This window comes from Oreochromis niloticus, linkage group LG1 (assembly GCF_001858045.2).
Source record: "Oreochromis niloticus isolate F11D_XX linkage group LG1, O_niloticus_UMD_NMBU, whole genome shotgun sequence".
Classification (NCBI taxonomy): Eukaryota; Metazoa; Chordata; class Actinopteri; order Cichliformes; family Cichlidae; genus Oreochromis; species Oreochromis niloticus.
The window spans coordinates 37,412,188-37,436,680 of record NC_031965.2 but is presented as its reverse complement, the minus strand read 5'-3'; the positions used below and the strand labels follow the sequence as shown (position 1 = coordinate 37,436,680).

The following is a 24,493-nucleotide window of genomic DNA, read 5'->3' as shown; positions in this document are numbered from 1 at the left end:
CGGTGTCGGAGATCAACTCACCCGTTTGTCTTTCTGCCAGCAGAGATGCGTTTGAAGGAGATGGTGTCGATGGGCGTGGGCAACAAACCGTTCCTGGACATCCAGCCGAGCGACGCGGCCATCAGCGACCGAGCCGTTCACTACATGATGAAGAGCAGAGGTGCCGCTCAGACTTTACTTTTACTAAAATTCACCAATCAGCTTGTTAGTTACTGATGATCAAAAAGTAAAACGGTGATTGGATCCTTCAGGTGCCAGAACGCGGGCGTCCATCGCCGTCTCCGTCTTCGACCATTCGAATCCTTTTAAAAGGGGAGCGTTGACCTCTGACCCCGCAGCATTAGGCCCGTCTTCAACCAGCCTGCTGGGACCGCTCAATCTGCACATGTACAGGTGAGACTTACCTGTCCTGCTGTCAAAGGTCAAAGGTTCTTGTGCTGGTTTTAGAACATCCTCCTCTTCCTCCTGCAGTCAGAGCATCCCCCCTCCTCCCACCGCTCAGAGCTCCTTCAGCGCTTCGTGCATCGAGGAAGATGAGCAGGAGCACGAGACCAGCAGCCAGCCCTCCATGAGTACGTCAGCACACACCTAAACTCATGAGTCTCAGATTAGGTTTGAGTAATCTGTGCTCTTCGTCCTAATCCTCTAGCCGCTCCACTTTAACACCTAACTGCAGTTTTTTTTCTTTTCTTTTTTCTGTCTTCAGCCACTGAGAGTTCAGGTTCGTCGTCTCGCTGCCTCTCCGGCTCCACTGGCTCCGACAGCGGCTGCGTGTCCTCCCACCTCCAGGAAACGCTGCCCGAGGAGCCCTCCTCCTCTTCCTCCAGCAAACAGCACCTCAACAGCCAGTACATTTCAGCTGTGAGTGCAGGCAGCGGCATGAAGGAGGCGGAGTTAGAGCTTTTTTAAATATGTTTGTCATCTCTCCGAGCAAAGCAGAGCGGCTTGGTGATTCTCTGGGAATTCCTCTGAGTTTATAAATGTTTCGTTGATCGTGTTCTCCGTCTGTCCTCAGAAAGCAGCTGCAGTCATCAGCCCGGCCACCATCGTGTGATCGGCTCGTCTGAACGACGTCCCTGTAAGTCTGCTTGTCCTCAGCAGAGGGAGTTTAGGGGAAAACTGGAAGTTGGCAAACCCTGACGGCTCTTTGGGTTATTGCACAAAATAAGCGGGAAAGCAAAGTATGAGAATAAAAATCAAAAAGGGAAACAAAAAAGAAAAAAAGGCATACAACCTGAGCGAACTGTTAATGATAACTTTCTCTGTGTGACTGTGTCTAAAGACAGGCAGGCCGACGTAAAGGCTGACACATGAAGCAATAGCTATAAAAATGAGTTTGCAACAGATCAGACTCAGTGAGCTCAGGATGGTCACCTTTAAGTAATCTGCATTAGTCTGTAAGCTCCGCCCCCAAGAAAAACGCTGATCACCAGGGAAAAATATAAACGAGTACACGAAGATTTGAATTTCAGCCATTTGGCAGCTGCTGGGGGTCACCGACTGGTCTGGTCTGATGACCCTGCAGTCTCATGTCTCTGAGGTGATGCGTGAGACCTCCATACATACCTTAAATCTGTCTGTGTGCGCGCAGGTTCGTCTGCTTCCTGCTGCAGTTCTGAGTTTCCTCCTGTTTGACCCGGACGTTGGACTTTGAGCAGCAGCGTTCACCTGCGCCGCCCCTCAGCTGCTTTCATTTGTGTTGTAAATAAGGACGGTTTGAGTTCGTCTCCTCGCCGCCGCCACGTCCATTTGTTGTGCTGATCCAGGGTCAGTCTGCGGGCGGGCGGCGCGCTGTGAGGACGACAGGTTTGTGTCTGTACATGTGTGTAAATAAACCCTCAGCTGAGCGTTTGCTGTCACTTTTTACTTGAATAATAAACAGTTTGTTCACACGCTTCCTGTTCTGTGTTCTCTCTGAGATCAGCTGACAAAAAAGCATCACTTACAGACCTGGAACCAAACACGCTCATTTCTTTTGAGGTTTTACGGAATAATACGGAGACAACAGCACATATGGCACAACAGCCTCATCAGGCAGGTCATGATCATAAAATGCGACTGAAATGACAAATTTCTTCTTGAGTTTTTTACGTCATTACTGTTACGTCGACTTCTGTTTTTCCAGTGAACTTTAAAATCATACAACACATCTGTTCCAATCGTACTGTGACAAGCAGAGTGTTACACCTATAGGATGTCATTTACCACCTGTAGAAGTGAAATACTGTACCTGTTACACAGGTAGTGTAAAAACTAATTTTAAATAAGGTTCACCAAAGTTTCATCATTACACAACCCAACATCTCCTGCACAAGCTGAGGTCAGGCAAGTGTTTCAAACAGCTGTAGAAGAAATCATTTCACCCTCAGCCCGGATCACCTGAGTGAACCCGAGGCATCCTCTCCTCGCTTCAGCAGTTGACCGATTAAAGATGAAAAACAAACCAGATGGTAGAAAAAGTTGTTTATTGTTCATCAGCTGAAGCAGCGACGATGCTCCAAACATCTCAGAGCAGCAAACGGAAGACACTGATGGGGTCAGAGGTCACCGAAACCTACGGAATCAGTCTCGTGAATTTCACATTAAGAGCCTCTGGTCTGCAGACCTTTTCTTTAATTCAGATTTTTAAAAAAAGAAAACATCCAGCTCCTCCTCATCAGAGCCTTCATCTGTTTCACCCTCATCAGTAACTTTCAATCCCAGCCGACACCACCAAAGTCCCAAATATAAAACTTTATTAAAACCATCTGTGTTTCCATGTGCTGAAGTGACAAGGCTTTTAATCTGAAAGTCACATTTAAAATAAACACCAGTTTCCTATTAAACGTATGACCTCTGACAAACACATCGATGCGTCTGACGACCTGTGTGACCAATCAGAGCACAGTAACACAAACTCCTGATAAAAGGAAAAAGTGGTTTTTGCATAGCGAATTACAAAGTGCTGAAAAATACAAAAACACGTTGAGCACGCCTCCTTAACCTCTTCATTTATCTTTAAGACGTTCCGACTGGACATAAAGATGGACGAGAGGAAGTGAGGAAACGTAGGTACACAGGTCACAAACCCCGCCCCCTCCGAGTACATTCTGTTTTTTTGATTGGGTGCTTTAAACTGATGTCTGTGGCCATGATTGGCGGCTTCTCTGATTGAGGTCAGAGCGGACACTCTGAGGAAGAGGCGGTACGTCGTCCATCTTTACTTACAGTCTGTGGCTGTGACAGGAAGCCGAGCGGAGTAAATTAAAAACACTGCTGCTGTAAACAAACGTGCTGTAACACTGATTTCTGCACGGGCTTCATGTGCAGCTGCTGAGCGTCTGTTCCCGCTGAACCCGGGATCGAGCCAACATTCAGTTTTAGGAATTTTCTAGAAGCCAAATCACTTAAAGGATTTTTCCTCCCAAGGAACTCGCGGAACAGATTCTGCAGGCTTTTAGCTGAGCAGGAAGTGCTCAGGGGTAAGCCAAGTGTCCTGCGATACCACCTCCTTGCATCTCACCACGCTCCAGTAAAAACGAGCACGGACATATATTTCAGACAAAAATGGGATATTTAATCACTTAAACCGGCACCGGTGGCTGTCTTTTCTGAGCCTGGTTCTGCCTGAGGGTACTTCCTGTTAAAAGGAAGTTTTTCCTTCCCACTCTCACCACTTGCGCATGGGGGGGTTTTCGCTGTGTTATTGTAGGGTTTTTATAAAGTACTTGAATATATTAAAAACACACACCTGTACTTACTACTTCTGCTATACTTCACGATATTTGTAAAACTAGAAACCCATCTAAAGCGAGACAAAACCGACCATCGGCAACATGCCTCACTCGTTTTTGGCGGGCTCAGGACAGACGTCACAAAATCATTCCGTTTTCACTCTGCCTTCACGGAAACAGTCAGGAGGGATTTCATGAATTCGAGAACTTTCCAAAAAACTTAAAGTAGCTTAAGTTTATATCCCGTGTTTCCATCTTGCTTCCCGCCGTTGTTTGGGGTGTTTTGGGATTGGGGTGACGGTCAAAGTTGTCGCAGAATATCGGCTGCAAATGTTTAAGAGGTCGAGTTCCTCCCGTGGAAACAGCTTTTCAGAGAAAACTGCAGAAAACTAAAAGTTTGAGTTTACGTTTCCACACCGTGCTCATCGAATTTGATCAATCATTGTTCAGATTTTAACTTCTGACTAAAGTTAAAAATAAAAGGAAAAAGGAACATCTTTTACGATAATAAATATGTAGTTTCAGCCAATGAACCGATCGGCAGGCTTATGGATCGGGAGTCAGAAAGAGGAAATCTAGAACCAGCAGCTGCACATGAAAATAAAACTTCAAAATAAAAGCACAGGTTGTACAGTTCCTTTGAAAACGTACAAAATAAAAGCAGCACGTGTGCTATTAAACGATTAAATACAAAAACACAGAAAAGCATCAAAAGTAAAAACAAGCGTCTTCGCGTCTTTGAACAGAGAAGAAAGCTGCTTCGCAGGGATTTTCTCTGCTTTCATACATATTTATCACAGAGATGTTTTAAAGGAATAGAATTAACAAAAGATGCATTTAAAAAAAAAGATAAAATATAAAACTATTAGTTCTGTTTAGTTAAAATAAACTCTGAAAGGAAATGAAGGCTGGAGGTCAAATGAAGGTTAAGACATTTTAGTGAACACAAAATTTAAAACTCGATAATATTTTTATGATTTCCACTCGTCTGTTCGAAGCCCGCCGATCTTACTGGGCTTTTATTTCCTATGTTTGAGTTGTAAATTCAAGATTGAAATGAAAATGTTCTTATACATTTTTTTATTTTATATATATGTATATATATATATATACTAATTTTTTTTCAGCTGATTTCCTGCAAAGTTTCCTAAAATACAAAGCTGCACATTTCAGGACGTTTTCAAAGAAGGTCCTGCACAGTTTCCCTCTGATTACCAAGATCAGGTAACTTCCGGTAGTTCAGCTTATTTTTAGGCGGTGTGCAGGAGATTAGCTGAAGCGATCTGACAGAGGCTTGAACCACGAAGCAGGATCTGGGCTTAGAGACTTCAGGTTTAACCCAGGTTTTGGGGTTTGTGACGGCGGTGCGAGAGGCTGTAAACCTGTGCACAGAGATTCAGAAAACCTGGTTTGGCTTCACAACCGCCGTGTTCCCACTTTGCACGATTAGATCGAGATGAGACATACGAGGTGCGATCGGAAAGTTCAGTTACGGTGCTTATTAAAAAAAAATTAAAAAAAAAAAGAAAAGGAAAACACTGATTTGAATTTGTGAGGAGCTCTGAGATCCAAGAGGAACTCGCAGTTGAGCTGCTGCTTCACATTAACAGGAGGAAGCTGAGGAGGTCCTCCTGATAGCACTGTGCATCTTCTCCACTAAAAGGTGGATCATGGGCGGAGATCCAGCCGTCATCATGGGTAATTGTGGAGCTGCTGACGTCCACGCTGCAGCAGGTGGACACTCGTCTGACTTCTTAAAGTCCCACTGACTCGGGAAGGTTACCGCCTGGCTGAACTCTTTAATCGCACCTCGTATCCTTGGTTACCTGCTTCGTAGTCCAGGCCGCTGGTCTGTGATTGGTCAGTTGCTGTAAGAGTCGGACTGAAGCCTCCATAAGAGTCTGCTACATGTCTGATCCTTTAAATGCTTCAGACTCAACGTGTAAAATGAAACCTCAGAGGAGAGGGCGGAGCCACAGCTCCACCCACTTTGGTACAAACAGTCATTGGCCCTGCCCTTCATCGCCATCATCATCATCGTCGCCTCCGTGTTCTCACTGCAACAAACACTCAGATGCTGCGTTGGCTCAGCCTCCTCCAACTGCTGAGCTGACAGCAGACAACAAGAAAACAGAAGAAGAAGAAGAAAAGGAGGAGGAGGAGTCACAGCAGGCTTCTAAACTGTCCACAGGTTGTTCCCCAGCTCCTGCTGCAGGAGGAGGAGGAGGTCTGAGCTGAGGCTCCGCCTACAGCAGCGAACACCTAAACAGGCTCTTCTTGGAGCGGGGCTCTGTGATCTTGACAGGCCCACCTCCACCTGACGGGTTGTTGTCGTTCTGCAGGAAGAAGGAGGTCAAAGGTCACATCAGCTATAAGAACACAGCGGGGCTGATTATCGCGATTAACAGAATCTCCTGCTCATGGTGACTGACTCTGTTTTTAATTTTAGCGGCGCGTTCATCCCCCCATGTTCAGCTGATAAAGCCATTTACATATCTGGAGCCGGCTGCTTGAGTCGGAGCGCCTCCTCCGCAGACCTAAATCTGCTCAACTCACCATTTTCCTATTGAGCCTGGCCATGATGTCTCTGGCGAGCGTGTAGAAGCCCTGTGGAGGGAAACGGGACAGAAATGAGTCGCCTTGTGTGCGCAGGACTGACGGAGGAGAGAACGGATCGGGATCAGGACTCACCTCCTCCACATTGATACTGGACTTGGCGCTGGTTTCCAGGAACTTGATCCCGTAGTCGATGGCGAGCTGGAAAACCAAAGAGAAAGGGATTACACCCAGGTAGAAGAAAAGGTTGAAGTCACATTTAAAGCATAAGTTCAGAAAGGTTTTATCTCATAAAGGCTGAAATCAGTGTGCAGCGTTTCTAACTGTCAGCAAATGAATCACTGAAGCAAATCAAAGAGTAAAAATCTCGTCTGCTCCTAAATGCATAATAATAAGATGATATCATCTCCGGGAGGTTTCCTGCTTTCACTCAGTTTGATCGAATGAGTCCTGCTCTCTGCAGGGATCGGTAAAGCGGCTCAGACCTTCTCTCCTCTCTCCTTGGACACTTGTCTCTTGTCGTTCATGTCGCACTTGTTTCCCAGAACCATTTTCTCCACGTCCGCGGAGGCGTGCTGAAAACATACACACACACACACACACACACACACACACACACACACACACGTTAGAGTCTGGATCACACTGTGTGTACTGTAATGAAGGTTTATGCCACAGCTGCTGCATCATCGTTTTGTTTATGTAAGGATTAATCCATTACCATGTTTTTAACGCTAAAATATTTTTTATTTATTATGTACTGTTTTACAAGAAAATTTTTATTTATAAATTAAAGTTATTTAGTTGCATCCTTGAACAGAAAAAAAAAAAAGTGCTCTCAAATTTGGATCTAGAAATGTGAATTCTTGTTTTTCTGAGAAGAATTCACTGGATAGAAAACAGAGATCACATCTCTCTGCTGGTTGGGACGTCTCGGTGTCCCCCCAGAAGAGCTGCAGGAGGCGACCGGGGAGACGGAGGTCTTGGCATCTCTGCCACAAAAACCCCGATAAGTGATGGAAAATGAACAGATGTGTCAGGTCTGCACATTTTTACCACATACACTCAAAGCAAACTGATGGATTTAGAGCATTTCTGTGTTTGTGAGGACAGCCTACACCACAGCCTCTCAAACAGGAGATAACTGCAGCTGTTCATCACTGATCTAAATATCGGATTACTGAGTATTGATTACAGCTGGAATTGATCTGTAATGTGGAAGTGAACACACACGGTCTTATTCCGTCACCCTGCAGAGTGACAGTGAGTAATGGTACTAACACCGATCTTATCTTTACTCGCTGAATGTCACACATCATAAGGAACGGGAGCTCAGCAGGTCTGATGTCCAGAAATGACTCATGAGGATGTCACATCTTCCAACCATCTTAAACGATGGCGTACTTGCCAAACTAAAATTTAAAAATATGTAGGAAGTGTTCTGAGTTTAAATCTTCATCAATTCACTGACATTTTCTAGCCTGAGGAGTCTTTGGTGCACCTGTTTGAGTCAGGACCTGAGTTATTGAGTTAAATACACTGAAAACAAACTACAGCTGATACTGACACTAACAAAAACCCACTTTCAGACTGCAGCCAACTGAGTTCTGTTTTAGTCAGCCAAGAGTGATTAAAAACATTAAATTTAGGCCGCGCCGTAACAGCCGCGGCCATTTGATGCGTGTGTGATACTGTTTGGACTGGATCTGGATCCAAATCCGCCCCAGAGTTTTCCCTATCTGTGGAAAGCTGTCAGCCCACCGTTTACCTCAGCTGTCAATGCCAGGTGAGAAACGTCCACAGCCTGAAAGTGCAGATGCTAATTCTCACTAACACCTACAACTTTCTCCTCCACCTTTGGCATGCTGTGCATGCGTTTACTCTCTAGCTTCATAAAACACCATTAGTCAGAAGGAAGACGTCCTTCACATCCACTGTATTAAAACAAAACAGTGTGACAACATGGTGGCTTCTCAAAACTCATCAATCTGTTGGAAGTCGTAATTACACCCTAATCTATATACAGTGCCTATAATCTTTGACCTTGCACACATTTTGTCACCTTACATCCACAAACTTGGTGAGATTTTCTATGATGAACTGACACAAAGTAGCGCATAATTTTGAAGTGGTACGAAAATGACACATGGTTTTCCAAATTTTAAGCAAATAAAAATCTGAAAAGTGTGGCATCTGTATTCAGCCCCCCTGAGTCAGTACTTTGTAGAGCCATCTTTCGCTGCAATTACAGCTGCAAGTCTTTTGGGGTGTGCCTCTGCCAGCTCATCTAGAGACTGAAATTTTCGCCCATTCTTTGTTGCAAAATAGCTCAAGCTCAGCCAGATTGGATGGAGAGCGTCTGAACAGCAATTTTCAATTCTTGCCACAGATGCTGAATGGGTTTTAGGTCTGGACTTTGACTGGGCCATTCTAACACATGAATACTCTTTGAACTAAACCATTCCATTGTAGCTCTTGCTGCATGTTTAGGGTCATTGTCTTGCTGGAAGGTGAATCTCCTTCCCAGCCTCAAGTCCTCTGCAGCCTCCAACAGTTTTTCTTCCAGTATTTAGCTCCATCCATCTTCCTAACAACTCTGACCAGCTTCCCTGTCCCTGCTGAAGAAAAGCACGCCCACAGCATGATGCTGCCACCACCATGTTTCACAGTGGGGATGGTGTGTTCAGGGTGATGAGCAGTGTGCACATGTAGCGCTTTGCATTTAGGCCCAAAAGTTCAACTTTTAGCACCTTCTTCCACATGTTTGCTGCGTCCCTACGTGTCTCCTGGCAAACTGAAAACAGGACTGTTTTTTTATGGCTTTCTGTCAACAATGGCTTTGTTCTTGCCACTCTTCAATATAGGCCAGATTTGTGGAGTACACGCTTACAGTTGTGACAGATTCTCCCACCTGAGCTGTGGATTTCTGCAGCTCCTCCAGAGTGACCATGGGCCTCTTGGAAGCTCCTCTGACCAGCGCTCTCCTTGCTCGGTCTGTCAGTTTAGGTGGACAGCCGTGTCTTGGTAGGTTTGTAGTTGTAGCATACTTTTTCCATTTTTGGGTGATGGATGTTATAACGTAACCCTGCTTTAAACGTATCTACAACTTTACCTCTGACCCGTCTGGTGAGTTCCTCGTTTTCATGATGCCGTTTGTTCATGAATGTTCTCTAACAAACCATTGAGGCCTTTGCAGGGCAGGTGTATTTATAATGAGACTAAATTACACACAGGTGAACTCTATTATCTAATTAGGTGACTTCTGAAGGCAGTTGATTAAACTGGATTTTATTTAGTCGTATCAGAGTACAGAGGGCTGAATACAAATGCACGCCACATTTTAAGATTTTTATTTGCTTAAAATTTTGAAAACCATGTATCATTTTCGTACCACTTCACAATTATGCGGTACTTTGAGTTGGTCTATCACAGAAAATCTCAATAAAAAATGTTCAAGTTTGTGGTTGTAAAGGGACAAAATGTGTAAAAGTTCATTTGGTATGAATACTTTTTAGACGAAATTGTATATTTTTGAGTACAATATCCTTTCTCTCTGTCTAATAACCTCAAAAATGACTGACTGCACCTTTAATGACCCAACATCTCATTGAATGTGAGATAATATGAGATATGTCATTTATCCAGAACATGAACAGCAGCCAGAACATGTAAAACCACTGAAGCAGGAGCTCAATTCAACAAACAGGTGCATTTCTGTCATAACCATTTCAGAAAACACTCATTGTATAACAGATCACATGATTCTGTGATGATGTCATCCAAGCATTTCTGCGGGAGCTCGTGGAGTTCACCTGAAGACCTCTCGGTGCCTTTAAATCCAAATCTGAACAACGTGAGCTCTGAAAATAACAAAAGTCATGTGACATCAAAGGGGCGTGGCCTACCTCCTCGATATTGCGAATCCAGTTCTTGATGTTGTCGAAGGACTTCTCGTTGGTGATGTCATACACCAGCATGATGCCCTAATGAACACAAGACAGGAAATGACATCAGCACAGGAAGTGCAAGCTGATTCCTGAGGTCAGGACCAGCTTGTTTTAACAAGGCCCTGCATGGTTTTGTACCTCTGTTCCTCTATGAGTTGCTCAGAAGTCTGAACAAGCTCAGGCCTCCTGGTTGTAGTTGGTCTCAACCAATCACAATGGAGCTGCTTTTACCCTTCATGCTCTGAGGCACTGAAGCAAATCAGGTGTACAGGTGTGCTCCCACATGATCAGAGTTTAAAACCAACTAGAGTAGATAACTGAATCGTGGTCTCAGTTATCATTTTATTTCTTTTCTAATGGTTTTAAAATTTAGACTTTAGGTTTTAATTTGGACTAATGCTGATCTTCACAAGTTTTTCCATTTTTTTTCTATTGGTGTCATGTTTTTATTGTTTTACTCATCTATTGTTGGTTTCTATTTCTTTATGGATTAGCTTGAATATGTCTTTTTTGTTACATTTATCATTGCCTTTTGTTTGTTTGTGCTTCAGCTGGAATAAAATGTGCTGTATAAATAAAGGTTTGCTTGCTTGTTTCGCTGGTGACTGACACGTGACCTGTGCATCAGCTGAGGGGTAAGAGGAAGGGGGTGTGTCTTACCATGGCTCCTCTATAATAGGCCGTTGTGATGGTCCTGAACCTCTCCTGACCTGCTGTGTCCCTGCAGGAAGAAGCCACTGTTAAACACCAGCACTGAGGAGGCTCATTAAAAATATACAGACAACAAAACAGCCTCGAGTCTGAAACACCTGATTTCAGGTTTATCTCCTCTCAAAGCTCACACAGAGAAGCTGGAGCAGAGAGTGGCACTCACCAGATCTGCAGTTTGATTTTCTTTCCATCCAACTCGATCGTTCGGATTTTGAAGTCGATTCCTGAAAGAGAAACAACGGTCAGCACCGAGCTCTGGACACAAACATATTTATAGCTCTAGAGACACCAAACCATCATAGCAATGATCACGAGCAGACGCAGAGAGCGCTCAGGCTCACTCCGTCTTATTCTCTGCCCACAGATAGACCCAGAAAAGCAGGACTGATGGAATAATGAACAGTTAAGATAAAAGCCAGCGGCTGTCAGTGAGTGCAGGAGTTTTATGCTTCTAAAAACTGTCTGCGGTCTGATGCAGAGGAAGCCCTGCTAGTAGGGCCATGTGGTTAAAACAAACGCTGAGGTGTGTTTGTTTCTCTTCTGTGTCTTAAATCTGTCAGCTGACTGGGTTTGTGCCTGCCTGGTCAAAGGGGAAGTCAAAGATATTTTTAAAAACACTTCTTCCTGCCTGAGCAGAAGAAATGCTTCCAAGAAGCTGCGGATGTGAAGCCTTGAGAGCTCGGGTTCCTCCTGCTCACAGCTGTTTGGACTGCTGGTTCAAATCCCTGGACTGGAGCTCTAACCTAACCCCTCCCTCCTCACGCCACTTCACCATCAGCTGCAACTGATTTCATTCATTCATTCATGTATTGATCTTATGACTAATGACACAAGGAGTGAATGACTGATGAAACCATCCTGGCTCTTATGGACCCGCTCTATGGTTAAGTGTCTCATGTTTGAAGGATGGGCTAATTTAAGCAGTTAGAGAGAAGGTAATACTTTTATTTTCCCACTGTTAAATTACCAACTTTGTCTTGGACTGATAGGATTGAGCCCTGCTAGAAGTTAACTTTCATCACATTCACGCTCTCAATTAATGATTCATTTTCTCAAAAGACAACCAAAGATCAAAAAAGCCAAATAGCAACAAAAAAAACGCCAATAAAATCCAGCAAAGAGTGGCACAAAGCACCAACAGGAGGCAAACGACTGAGGAGCCAAACATTCAAGAGAGCAGCACAGACCCGCCAAAATAAAGATCCCACCCTCCCCCCCAAAACAGAAAAATGAAACGGTACTCTGTTTCCTTTTAGAGAAGAAGAAGACGGGCAGGTTTCAACACTTTGTAAAGACTCACACGGCTTACGTTTATTCTCTGCCCTGAGTATTATCTGTGGTCACAATGGGCCTGATTAGAAGAGTGTTACATTTTTTTATCATAGCACACTGGAAGAGTCTGTTATTAGGTTGTAACTCATCAGTTCTTCCTGTTGTGGTTTTGCTGTATGTTGTGTTTTGTTTCGTTGCCATGCGTCGTAAAGGCAAAACATCGGCACATTAACTGTTTATAAAGGTGTCAACTTTTCTTATTTTGGGATGTTAGCGGCGGAGCTGTGGCTGTGCTTACAACATTATCAACCATCAAAGTGATGCCTTCGTGTGTCGTCTTTCTCAATCTCTCTTCTTATGAATCCACTGATGTAGGAAGTAGAGAACTGAATTTAATGTGAGCAAAGGCAGAAAATGAGTCAGCTGATTTCCTCTTTGCGTCTCTTCTTCGGCTCAGACTAAACCTCTCCTCTTCCCTCCATTCTTCAGCAGCTCTTTCTATTCTCTCACCAGGAAGTGAAACAGTTTCTGCTGCCTGTTACGGAAACATGCAGCGGACGAGGTCACTGACCTCCGCCATCTCCACCCCCAACATAATGCTGCAGCTAACAGTTTCGTCTGCTGCTGATAAATCGGCCATTCTGCTTTAAGAAGCGGTGCAAAACAGTAATGTCACAGTTCCCCAGGCATCAGCTGATCATTGTCAGATGAGACTTTAAAGTGGGCTCGTGTTAGCCCACTCCATGCCGTTAACTGCTATGTTGCCTTGGTGGTGTGTTTTGGGTCATTGTCATGCAGGAAGACCCACCAACAACCCATCTTCAGTGTTCTGGCTGAGGGGAGGGGAGGAGAGGGAAAGGTCGTACTCAGCATTTCTCTTCCTCCAACACGGCGGATGGAGCCGATTCCAAAGAGCTCAACCTTGGTTTCACCCGACCACAGCACTTTCTCCAAACCCTTCTCTGAATCATTTACATGTTCTCTGACAAACATCCATTTCACTCCATTATGGCAGAGTGTGTTATCAATGGTGCTCGTGGTGTCTGTGGTCCAAACTGCTTTCAGACCATTAACGAGCTCCTCCTGTAGTTTCGGGCTGATCCACCACTTTTCTCATAATCATCCTGACCCCATGAGGCAAGATCTCGCATAGAGCTCCTGAGGACGACTAACGGTCATTTTATATTTCTACCATTTACGAATAATTGCACCAACAGCTGTCATCTTCTCCCCAAGCTTCTTGCTGATGGTCTTGTAGCCCATTACAGCCTCGTTCAGATCTACAATCCCGTACCCGACGTCCTTTGACAGCTCTCGCCCGTGGTGGTAGAGCGGTGGTGTGGTTTATATCCATAACGAGATCAGGAGTGTCTGTGATTGAGTGATTGTGGGAGCCAGAGTTCTGGCTGGAGTGTAGAGGATCAACTACTTATTTCACTCAATGACATGCAAATCACTTTATATCTTTCAAGTCTGTCCATTAAAATGAAACTACCAGAAGAATTACAGACTGTTTATTTCTTTGGAAGTAAGAATTAAATTTAAAGCTTTAACAAAACCCCCAAAATAATGAAGAACTGCCAAATAAAAGAGGAAACTACAAAAAGACAAAACTGTCTAAGAGTGAAACCAAACTACCAAAGCACAGAAAAATGTGTCAAGAAGATGCAAAATGGCCAAAGTTACAAAAGACACAAAATGATCAAAGAAAAGGACAAAAACTCCTTAAATGAGACAAATGTGAAAAAAAACCCCAAAACATGTAAAACAGCCAAAAACCTGATGGAAAAACCCAACAGAAAAAAATGGCTGACTATACAACCCCCCCCCCCCCAAAAAGAGACAAACACTGAAATATACAAACTCACCAAAGAGCAGAAGACGATCAGCAAAAACATTCAGACAAATATTTTACAGACATGCTTAAATCTAATGGAAAGCTCAGTGTGCTGCTTCAGAAACATGAAAATCTCAACTTGTCCAAAGTTGCTCATTAGCCTTTGTAAGATTTAGTTAAGAAAAGTGAAAGACCTTTGACCCTGTAGTTTTTCAAACAGCCGGGCCTTCCGCCCTGAAACTTGCCTTCAACGCTCTGCAAAGTGGAGCTTTAGCTTGAGCGAACGTACAGTTCTGTTGTGACGCTTCAGTTCAGCTGCTTTCTGAAGCCTCAGTTTGTCGTCTGTGACTTTTAAACTTTTCTGTCGTGCTGACTAAAACATGTAGGCTGCCATCACAGCTTCAGCCTTCCTGCTGTTAGCCAGCTTGCTCAGTTTGGTCACATCCCTGTGCCAGTCGCACCTACAGCTGGGTTTAAGAAAGCTTAAGAAATCTAAAGTGACTCAAACTTGTGAATGTCTGGATTTGGCCCACAGGCCTTCGATTCTGACAGAGATGTTAAAAATTACCTTACAAAACAATGAGAAGCAAAGTTTCTGCCTCAAACACAACAGCTACAGAACAAACTCAGTGTTTTTGTCAATTAACTAATCAACCTGACAATCAGCTCATTATTTGAGCTTTATTGAAGTCGGCACAGGTCTTAGGCAGGTAACGCTGCGACCGCTCACTCACTGAAATAAAAACAGGAAGATGAATACCACACACATGCACACACGCACGCACACACACACACGTGCTTCTGTCACATCACGTTGACTCACGTTCATTTCCTGCTCCTACTCTAAGCGTTTGCGCTCACATTTACATCATGGTGGTCTTATTTTGTGTCCTCAGTAGCAAAGTAAGTCCTCACTGTGAGAACGTGTCTTAAGTCCACACAACACGAAGAATGCACACGCACAAAAACACACAGCCTGCATCAGAGCTGAAGAAACCAGTAACTCAGTGTCAATGTCTAAATACTCAGCACAAAGCAGCACTTAAACACAACATCACAGCCTTTTATAACATTTAATACCTTCTTCCTGCCTTCCTGTGTGTATGATGAAAAAAGTATGTACACATACATGACAATCCTCCACATCATAGTAAGCAATACTTCTGTCACCATAACCCCCCTTTATGCTTCTACTTGTACCTGTTCTCACTGCTCCTATTTTCATATTTACGTCACAGACAAGCACACTGGCTGTACCGTCACTATAATAACAGTTTTCATTTCTTCTTCTTTGTTATTTTGGCAGTACTGATCATCAATCACTCTGTGCACTTTTTATCATTCAGTCTTGAGATGCATCAATAAATAAACTTTCTGTGTTTAAACAGTTTAAAGCGTGGTCACATGACGTTTCCAGCCAATTAAAATTCACCTCCATGCAACCTGAAAAAGGATGTGATGTCAAATTTGTGATACAGGCAGTAAATGTATATTGATCCAAGACTGTAACCGGCATTCCTACACAGAGTAGCTGCTGTAGGCAGCAGCAGGTGACCTTTGACCTCTGAGCTCTAGTCCCAGGTCTGGACCCCTCAAAACAGCTCTTTAATGCAACTTCCTCAAAAGTGGCCCTCACAGAGCCAGATACTACACTCACACATGCTCAGAGGTCAGCTGACTCTCACGAGACCTCTGACAGAGCGGCCACAGAGCGTCCTCTGTCCAAACGCCGCAGCAGAGGATTGTGGGAGCTCATGTAACATTCATGCAGCTCCGGCAGATGAACTGGGAACAACCCAGCAGAGAGTGGAGTGCCGTGAGAGGAAGACGACACATTCAGGTGCCACTGTAAAAACCACAGTTGTCGCTGTGTGGAAAGCCTGAAATTTACAGACAGTAACCCCCTCGGTTACAGCAGCAGTCAGATCCATCACATTACAAATCAAATAAATCAGGGCAACACCGAGAAAATGAGCCTAAAGTGAGACGGCAGAGAGCTCAGCAGCTCACGCTCAGCTATGGGGACTGTCCAACCACCAATCAGCTGTTCAGATAATAGCTAACCAATCGAATGCCCGCACTATGAAGCAACCTGAGATCAGCAATCAGGCTAAAAATGTTACCAACTCGATGAATCAGCCCAGACTTCAACAATCTAACAAATAATTCTAACCTATTCTGACCAATCAGGAACATGGACGGGTCTACTGGCAGCAGAGCGGCCGATGACAAAACTGTAATGAAATACATAACAAAGAGTGTGAGAGATAAACTGCTTTATGAATCTGAGAAGGTGACCTGCAGAGCAAATATCTTTCAGTGATCAGTATGACAGGAAACAGGCTGTATAAATAAAGTTTATTTAAAGCCTTGAAGGAAAGCTGTGTTAAAATGTGACTGATGTTAAACTGTCAGGGAGCAAAAAAAAAAGAACAAAAATAAAACCAGAATTCAAACCAGTAACACCAGACTCATCGTACAGCTTTAAACCTGCGTGGCAGAGGGTCACACCTCATCAGCTGTGACCAAATTCATGCCCTCCTTCCAGTTTCACATTTTCCACAGCCATCCAAGGGGCCCAATTGGACCTTTTGACAATCCAGCTCTGGCCCCCCAGCCATGTATTTCACACCCTGATAAATGCGGTAATCAGATTCGGCTGTAATTGTATCTCATTTTGCTAATGCAGCAAATACTCTGACATAATGTAAAAATACTTTAATTTTAGAGATGTGGAACTGTGCATCCACTCAGTCAGCTATGAAGCAAATTACCTGCTGTTTAATGTTTATTACAAGTTAAACACGAACAGGTGAACTCAGATCAGTGCAGATCCACCAGAACAAAGTAAAAGTGTGACATCATCACCCACTAATGAACCATCTCCAACACACTTAAAAATGATGTCACCTCGCCAAATCCTGTGTCATATTTCTGGCCTCGGGAACTTCCTGCTTCTGTCGTGACAAATTTTTGCTGCTCTCTCTGAGTGTCCGCTGAAAATCTTTGAGGTTTTGAGGGATGTGAAGTCGTCACATAGACTTTCTGGCAGTTTAATGACTGAACAAGTCAAGGAAATAATCAGTAATAAATAAGATAAGCAGAGTAGCAATAACTTAACTCTTCTGCCAGCTTGATGACCTCAATGTTTTCTTTTTTTTTCCCCCAAAATAAAAGCTTCTATCAGTTCAGCCTCCCATCCCACACACACACACACACCTGTTCTTGAACCTCTGTATAACCACTCACTTATATTTGATTTTACTCTGAACCCTCAGACCTCGTGGGGAGAACCTGAAGAACCACCAAAAATGTCCTCACTGTGATACCAAAGACGCAAACACCCCCCCTACTTAAACACTCGCAGACAGATAGAAGAAGACAGCTCCCACTTCCTGTTTCCACCAGGAAGACAGCAGAGCGACACACTCCGCTGACGCACCGGAAACACACACACACACACACACACACACACACACACACACACACACACAGTCTTGCTTCTCTATCTCTGTGAGGACTTTCAGGATTCAAGGTCCCGGTCAGGGACCACCGACGGTCCACAAAAAGACAGAAGGACTAAACTGCATCCTGCTCAATGTGAGACGTCATCAGGGCCTCATATGACCTTTGACCTGCCTCATGTAAGAACATCTTCCTCCAGATAAACGTCAGCACAGCTGCTTCCTGATGCTGCAGCTTACTGGAATTTATCGATGAACTTTTTCATGTTAATTAGCTCCATCGCTTCACTAAAGATCAGGAAATCAGTAAGAGCTGCAGCTGATCTGTTTCCATCCACCTGCTTTTCACGATCATCTCCAAATTTAAAAAAGGAGCTTTTTTACTGCGATTATATGAAGAAGAAATCTAAAAAGTCATATAAATAAATTAAACACAACAACAGGGAATGACAAGGAAGTAATCTTTCTCGTAAAAGTTCCATAAAAAAAATTGACAAAACTAATAAATTAACAGACGTTTCCGTCATGTTTTCATCCACATTTGAAGTCAGAGTCGTCGTTTCCGACTCTCTGCTGTGAGATTAACTACAGGAAGGTTTATATCTGAGCAACACAGCTGGACACATCCTCACTCTTAGACCACAAAAAGGGGAGCCTACACTTCCCATGATGCAACTCAGTGCCATCTTTCTAATGTTTCAAACTGCACACTCTTCTCTGTGAAGCAGCATTTCTGCCAGTGGCATCAAGTTTCAAACCAAAGATATCTGAGAGCATCGCCTGGATCTGCTTTATCCAGCTGTTATTTTATCCAGCTGTTCATCACAGGACGTAGAGCCCAAAGGCACATATTCTACTTCTTCTATTATTTTTGGAGAAAGAACAGACAATTATTAAAATAATGACAATAATTACAAAAAATTAAAAAAAAAAAAAAAAATCAGGACTATTTTGTACATTTTTGACTCTTCTTGTGATTGTATATTCAGATGTAGATCATCAGCTCTAAAAAGTAGAGCCCAGTGCAGTGGTATCTGCACATACAAAAAGAAAACTAAAAGCACAATTCCTAGGATAACTACACTCTGTAAAAATATTTTGAATTGTTTATTCTTTTGCTCTCTGATTTTGATCATTTCATTTTTAAAAAAAGAAAAAAAACATAGTACTGTTAGACTTCCTCTAAAAATGTTGTCTTTTTGTTTAAAAATGAAGATTTATGAAAGCAAAATTTTGTCTGATTATTAGTCAGGTTCATGAAGTATGAGCTGAGATTTCTGTCAGTGAAACAAAACAACATTTCTTCCCCCAAAGTAAAGTTAGGGTTTATTGAAAGAAATCAAAAACTTTGTATAAGTGGGCAAAAGACGTACTTCTCTGGGCTCATCACAAAAAAATACATTTTCATCAGCTTCTGTTTAGTTTAGTAGGTGATGATTACTTTTTACAATATGTTAAAAACTACAGTAAATGAAAAATAGGTCCAACCAGAGTTATTATAATTTTGTAGTTTAATATTTTCAACTTTTATTTACTTTATTTCTCCACTTGGTTTGGTCTCAGTAAGTTTACTAGTTTTGTTTTGTTTGGTAAAATGTTCTCTCTATTTGTGTTATTATTATTATTTTTTCTTTAAAATTGTTCAATAAGGTCATACAAATTTGAATAACCAAAGCCTGCTGAGGCGGACTCTATTAGAAGTTTGACCACATTTAAAAAAAACAAACATTTCTAATGGATCTTTTTAAATTCCTTTGATTTAGAACACGTTTCGTATTCATAACATCTGAGATTTTTCCTTTTTTAAAGTTAAATAAAGTTGTTTTTAACCACAATGATTGTGAGTTGTAAGACACGTGTTTCCAGCTCTAACTTATCAGTGCTGATATTATTGATTCAGTATTGCTTATGATATTGATGATAATAACTTATTACTGTGAGCTACTTCCGGGGTAACTGGATGGGGAAAACCGTGGGAATGCTCCATTAACTGATAATCGATCACTAATTAGTTAACAGATACATCACTTCACAATTACTGTATGTTTCTGAGAGGTCAGAGGTCACATGCTCCACCCCACCCCACCCGAACGCTTTCACTTTTCCGGTCATAGTTAGCTTGTGGCCTGAAGCTAGCCCTCCGTTCGGCCGGTACACCGGGAAGAGGGTGATGAGGAGAAGACTCACCGATGGTGGAGATGAAGGTGGTGTTGAAGGCGTCCTCGCTGAACCGGAACAGCAGGCAGGTCTTGCCGACGCCGCTGTCCCCGATGAGCAGCAGCTTGAACAGGTAGTCGTATGTCTTCGCCATTTTCCCGCCGTCCGTCCCTCGGTGTCCCGGTGAGTTCACGCGGAACCTGCGGCCTGCTCCCTCTCTGCTGGGCGGACTGGCTTCACTGGGAGCGCTGGTTTCGTACTGGTTCTACTCTGAGAGCAGCGACAAGCAGCAGGAAGCGCTCCGGCTGCAAGCTAGCCGGAATCTACCCCGCCCACATCCGCTCGCTGTTTTTCACAATAAGGCCAGCCTCTCCAGCGTGCTCCGTTATCGATGATCATTAGTAACTATAACATTTCACACATATAATGTCTGGAATAGAAACAACATCATAGTTAATCATCATCATCATCATCATCATCATTATTATTATTATTATTATTATTATTATTATTATTATTATTATTAGTAGTAGTAGTAGTAGTAGTAGTATTAGTAGTAGTAGTTTGCAAATAGGTGTGTACATGGGTTTATGATAGAAGTAAAATACAGCAATGGCTATTTATGTCTTTATTCTAAATGTAATTAATTAATATAGTAAGTATTTTTGCTATTTTATTGTTTTTCGTTTGTATCCCTCTACCTCTTTAAACAATTTGTATGTACTTTACAACTAAGTAATAAAAATGTTTTTAAGTGTTGACTGTGTAAAGGAATTTCTTTTACTTATGTACTAATCACGTTATTGTAATGCCTTGGTGCCACTGGATTTTAACATGTCTGACACTCATACTTAAGACAAATGGTAGGGGGTGTAGTAAGGATGTTGGGGGAAACAGGAACTCCAGAGGACCAGTCTTTTCTCTCTTCGAGGACTCTGGGAGGTAGCAAGGGAGTGTGAACCTTAAGGTGTGAAACAGCTGTGTACTGCCTTTTGTTCCTGGAGAAGGTATTTAACTGAGAGCCATGCTAGGCTCAGAGAGACTCTGCTGACCCTGCCCCATGGTCATGCAGGCTCTCCACAAGCTTGGTTTTCTGTTCTGTGTGTTTTGATTAAAGAATGTTAGCTACCGCTCACCGCTCATCTGCAGGCTTTATTTAATGGAAAACTTCCACAACAACTGTGACATAATCAAATGAGTATAATAATAAAACAAATCGGCAGTGTGCATTGTACAACACGTAAGATTTCACAATAAACATTTACGATGCGTGTATCAGTTCCATGTGAAAGACTACCCTTGAAATTCAGTGAATTTAAAAGGTTATTCTAAAAAAATATTTATGAATGTTTATGAAAAATATAAAAATATATGTGTAAATTATTTTTTTTTCAGTTTTCATCATATAAAGATTGATATTTATTATTTAATTAATTTTATTCATTATTTACCGTGACTTTATAAAGTGGTTTTGAGCTCCTTTTGTAACATAATCTCCAACATGTTTCTGTTATTCTTATTTTAAATTAATTAACTCACTCAATTATCTACATTTTTATATTTTTTTCAAAGGTTTAGTTTAGTTTTCATTTCGATCACTGCTGCTCCGCAGGTAAAAAAAAAAAAAAAAAAGAAGATATTTTGAAAGTAAAACTGCACTTTTTCCGTCTGTATGCCGCAATTTGACGCAGCCAGGAAATAGGGGCGGGGTCACATGACGTCGTTTATAGGGAGGGAAAGGGTGATTATTATAAATATTATTATTTATATTGGTTTCTGTTTTGTTTTTTGATTATTATCAACATGAATTATGTGCTTGCTAATGGATCATGATTCTAACATCTCACAAGGTTAGGTCTTGTTTCATTTTCATGTTCATGACTTATTTCTGTTCAGTTTCAGTTTCTTCCTGTTGTTGGACTGCTCCACCCACTCTGCAAAGGTCTTGAGCCATCTGGCCCTCCAGTTGATCCACCTACTGTTTCTGATAAAGCCTCATCAGAAACGGTCTCGGTGGAAGGATGGCGATTCATCACAGATGGATTTTTAGCAGTAACCCTTCTGTCCTTATTTGGGGCCCAGCAATTTTGTTTTAGAGCGATGACAGCAGTATTTTTTGGTAGAAATCCAGCGACTGGGATATTAAGACTGTAGAACGTGTACCTAACAAAGTGGTCAGAGTATGGAAAAGAGTGAAGAGGTTTCTGTTTTTAAATAAACAGTTTCTTAATGCTGCTGCTGATCCTGCCCCCCCTAACTGGTATTGTTTAAAAGGTCAATACATAGAGTTATAGCCATTTCTTTTACAATTCATTTAGGTTAATTGGGCAAGGTTATTAAATGATCTCAACTCTGGGTAATAATGATGCTAAAATGTATAATCCCATTTTGAACCACAAGATGTCGTAATGACTAAACATGGCATTGATTTAACGAGGTGAGTCATAACGAGGACATTCTTGTTTGCAGCCTGGGGAGAAAGCCTCTTTAGGAAATGAGTGTTGCTAAAAAATCAGAAACGTCCCATCTGGAACATTTCAATACACCCACCGGTGAAACAGTGCCCCCTGCTGGTGAAGGTTTTAGCCCAATTGAGAGTAATTACAAAAAGCACCTTTATTGAAGTTAAGTAGAACTTCTCTCTGGTGCTGCCATGTTTTCTGATGGTTTGCTCAGTGTTCCACTCTGACTTTAACAGGATACGCTGTTTCTGAATAATTTCAAATAAAAATGAGTGTTAAGAGCAGATGCTAAACTCGAAGCATTAACCCTCTGGTCTTGATCAAAATCACCACCCTTTCAGCTTGTTCGTGGCCAAAAGTGGCCACCTACAGATTAGGTCTGTAATTTTTATTATTTTTGGTTTTTTGCCATTTCTGCATAAAGCTTTTAAGTAACTTCAGTTCTTTCCATAAATATAAAATAATTATTACTTTTTTATTTTTTAACCCTTTAAACACCAGTTTGTTTGTCCACTGCACCAGCTGGACGACAACCTCAAATCTCGCAATTTTATATAATTGCATTGCTACTGAAATTTCTTGTATTATTAATAGTAGAGTCTGGGGCATATAATTGATTCACATCAACATTGATTATAATGCATTGTTATTTTAGCGCAGAGAGAGCAAAAACATAAAAACTCCCTCTCAGCTTGTTCGTGGCCAAAAATGGCCACCCCTTGTTTACATTTACAAAATGCTATAAAATTCATATATATTAAGAAAAATGTCCAGTTTTTTTTACATGATTTTTTAGATTAGCATCAGGGCTGTTCATGAAAATCAAAATTTCATTAAAATTCTGAAATTTAACCCTTTAAATACCAGTTAGAGCACATAATCATAACAACTCATAAATAGAGAAAATCATAAAATCCCAGTTTTTTTTCTAAATAATACATGCCATCTGATTTATTTGCTAACCATGATGAAGGTTAGATGCATAGCAATAATTAACAGCATCAATGACATTTATGCATCTTTGTTTTTTTTGTGCAGTGACAGAAAAACAAAAAAACTCCCTCTCAGCTTGTTTGTGGCCAAAAATGGCCACCCCTTGTTTACATTTACAAAATGCTATAAAATTCATATATATTAAGAAAAATCTCCACTTTTTTTGACTTGATTTTTTAGATTAGTATCAGTGCTGTTCATCAAGACCAAAATTTCAATCAAATTCATAATTTTAACCCTTTAAATACCAGTTAAATCACATAATTTTAATGATTTACATAGGGATAAAAGCATAAAATCCCCATTTTTTTTCTAAATAATACATGCAAACTGATTTATTTTCTAACCATGATGGAGGTTAGATGCATAGCAATAATTAAAAGTATCAATGAGTTTTATGCATCTTTGTTTTTTTGTGCAGTGACAGAAAAACAAAAAAAAATCCCTCTCAGCTTGTTCGTGGCCAAAAATGGCCACCCCCTGTTTACATTTACAAAATGCTATAAAATTCATATATATTAAAACATTTTTCTACTTTCATTGACTTGATTTTTTAAATTAGCACCGCTTCTAGTCATAAAAACCAAAATATAATTCAAATTCTGATATTATACCCTTTGAATACCAGTCAGATTATGTATTATTATAGTAAAAATAGTAATAAAGTTCACATCTTTTAGCATATAAATGGTGAAACCTAATATGGTTTTTATCATCATTGCAGGTCAGTAACAGTAACTGTTACAATGATTTATTTTTACTTTATTTATTTATTTATTTTCTCTCTTTTTTTGCGGGGGGGGATGAATGAATGGCCAAAAGCAATGTCACACATGGTGTGTTAGTGGCCAGAAAGGCAATTTAATGACCAAATAATCCCTGCAATCACCAATAAAATGATCAAAATTTATATTCCAGTATCTGTGTGCTTCTGTGTGCATCCTCATTAGCAGCAAGATGTACTAACCACATTAGAGTGGTTTTTGTAGGCACACTTTCTACACCTGGTTCAAGGGGCTGCTGTTCCGTTCCTTTCACGCTTCCTTTATTCCCCATCACCGACTGCTGGTTCCTTGTGTGTTGCTGTCAAAAGAAGCATATTCCTCCGTTGCTTTGGCATGTGGGATATTGCTGTGGTAGTTTTGGTGAAGCCAAAGACAGACAACAAAATCTTCTTCTGTTGCAACTGGAGGAGCTGAGGAGGAAGCTCTGGGTTGTTTCCCCTGTGCCAGTTTTCATCTGAGGAGTTCCTCTGCCAATGTGGTGCCTACTGGTGGTGGTCAGAGGGCCCGGTGGCGCCAGTGTCTGGCAGCCTCGCCTCTGTCAGTGCGCCCCAGGGTGGCTGTGGCTACAACGTAGCTTGCCATCACCAGTGTATGAA

General features: G+C 41.8%; 2 protein-coding genes across 6 annotated transcripts in view; one reads left to right on the top strand and one right to left on the bottom strand.

The window, feature by feature from the left end:
* plekhg4 (pleckstrin homology domain containing, family G (with RhoGef domain) member 4) overlaps positions 1 to 1,895 on the top strand; it is an 83,329-nt gene extending 81,434 nt beyond the window's left edge. For all 5 annotated transcript variants that reach the window (XM_019361303.2, XM_025908301.1, XM_025908295.1 and 2 more), the window contains 6 exons: positions 44 to 160; positions 252 to 393; positions 472 to 572; positions 707 to 861; positions 1,016 to 1,078; positions 1,592 to 1,895. In XM_019361303.2, coding sequence (XP_019216848.1) covers positions 44 to 160; positions 252 to 393; positions 472 to 572; positions 707 to 861; positions 1,016 to 1,054 — 554 coding nt within the window. In that variant the 3' untranslated portion in view covers positions 1,055 to 1,078; positions 1,592 to 1,895. The remainder of the gene's footprint in view (positions 1 to 43; positions 161 to 251; positions 394 to 471; positions 573 to 706; positions 862 to 1,015; positions 1,079 to 1,591) is intronic.
* Positions 1,896 to 2,448: 553 nt separating this feature from the next.
* Positions 2,449 to 20,001, bottom strand: LOC100692392 (ras-related protein Rab-8B). Its single transcript, XM_003437591.5, has 8 exons — positions 19,688 to 20,001; positions 11,091 to 11,151; positions 10,877 to 10,937; positions 10,175 to 10,252; positions 6,755 to 6,844; positions 6,405 to 6,470; positions 6,270 to 6,320; positions 2,449 to 6,049 (listed from the first exon to the last, which is right to left on the bottom strand). The coding sequence occupies exons 1-8, from the start codon at positions 19,809 to 19,811 to the stop codon at positions 5,960 to 5,962; spliced, it is 621 nt and encodes a 206-aa protein (XP_003437639.1). The 5' UTR covers positions 19,812 to 20,001; the 3' UTR covers positions 2,449 to 5,959.
* Positions 20,002 to 24,493: the final 4,492 nt, after the last annotated feature.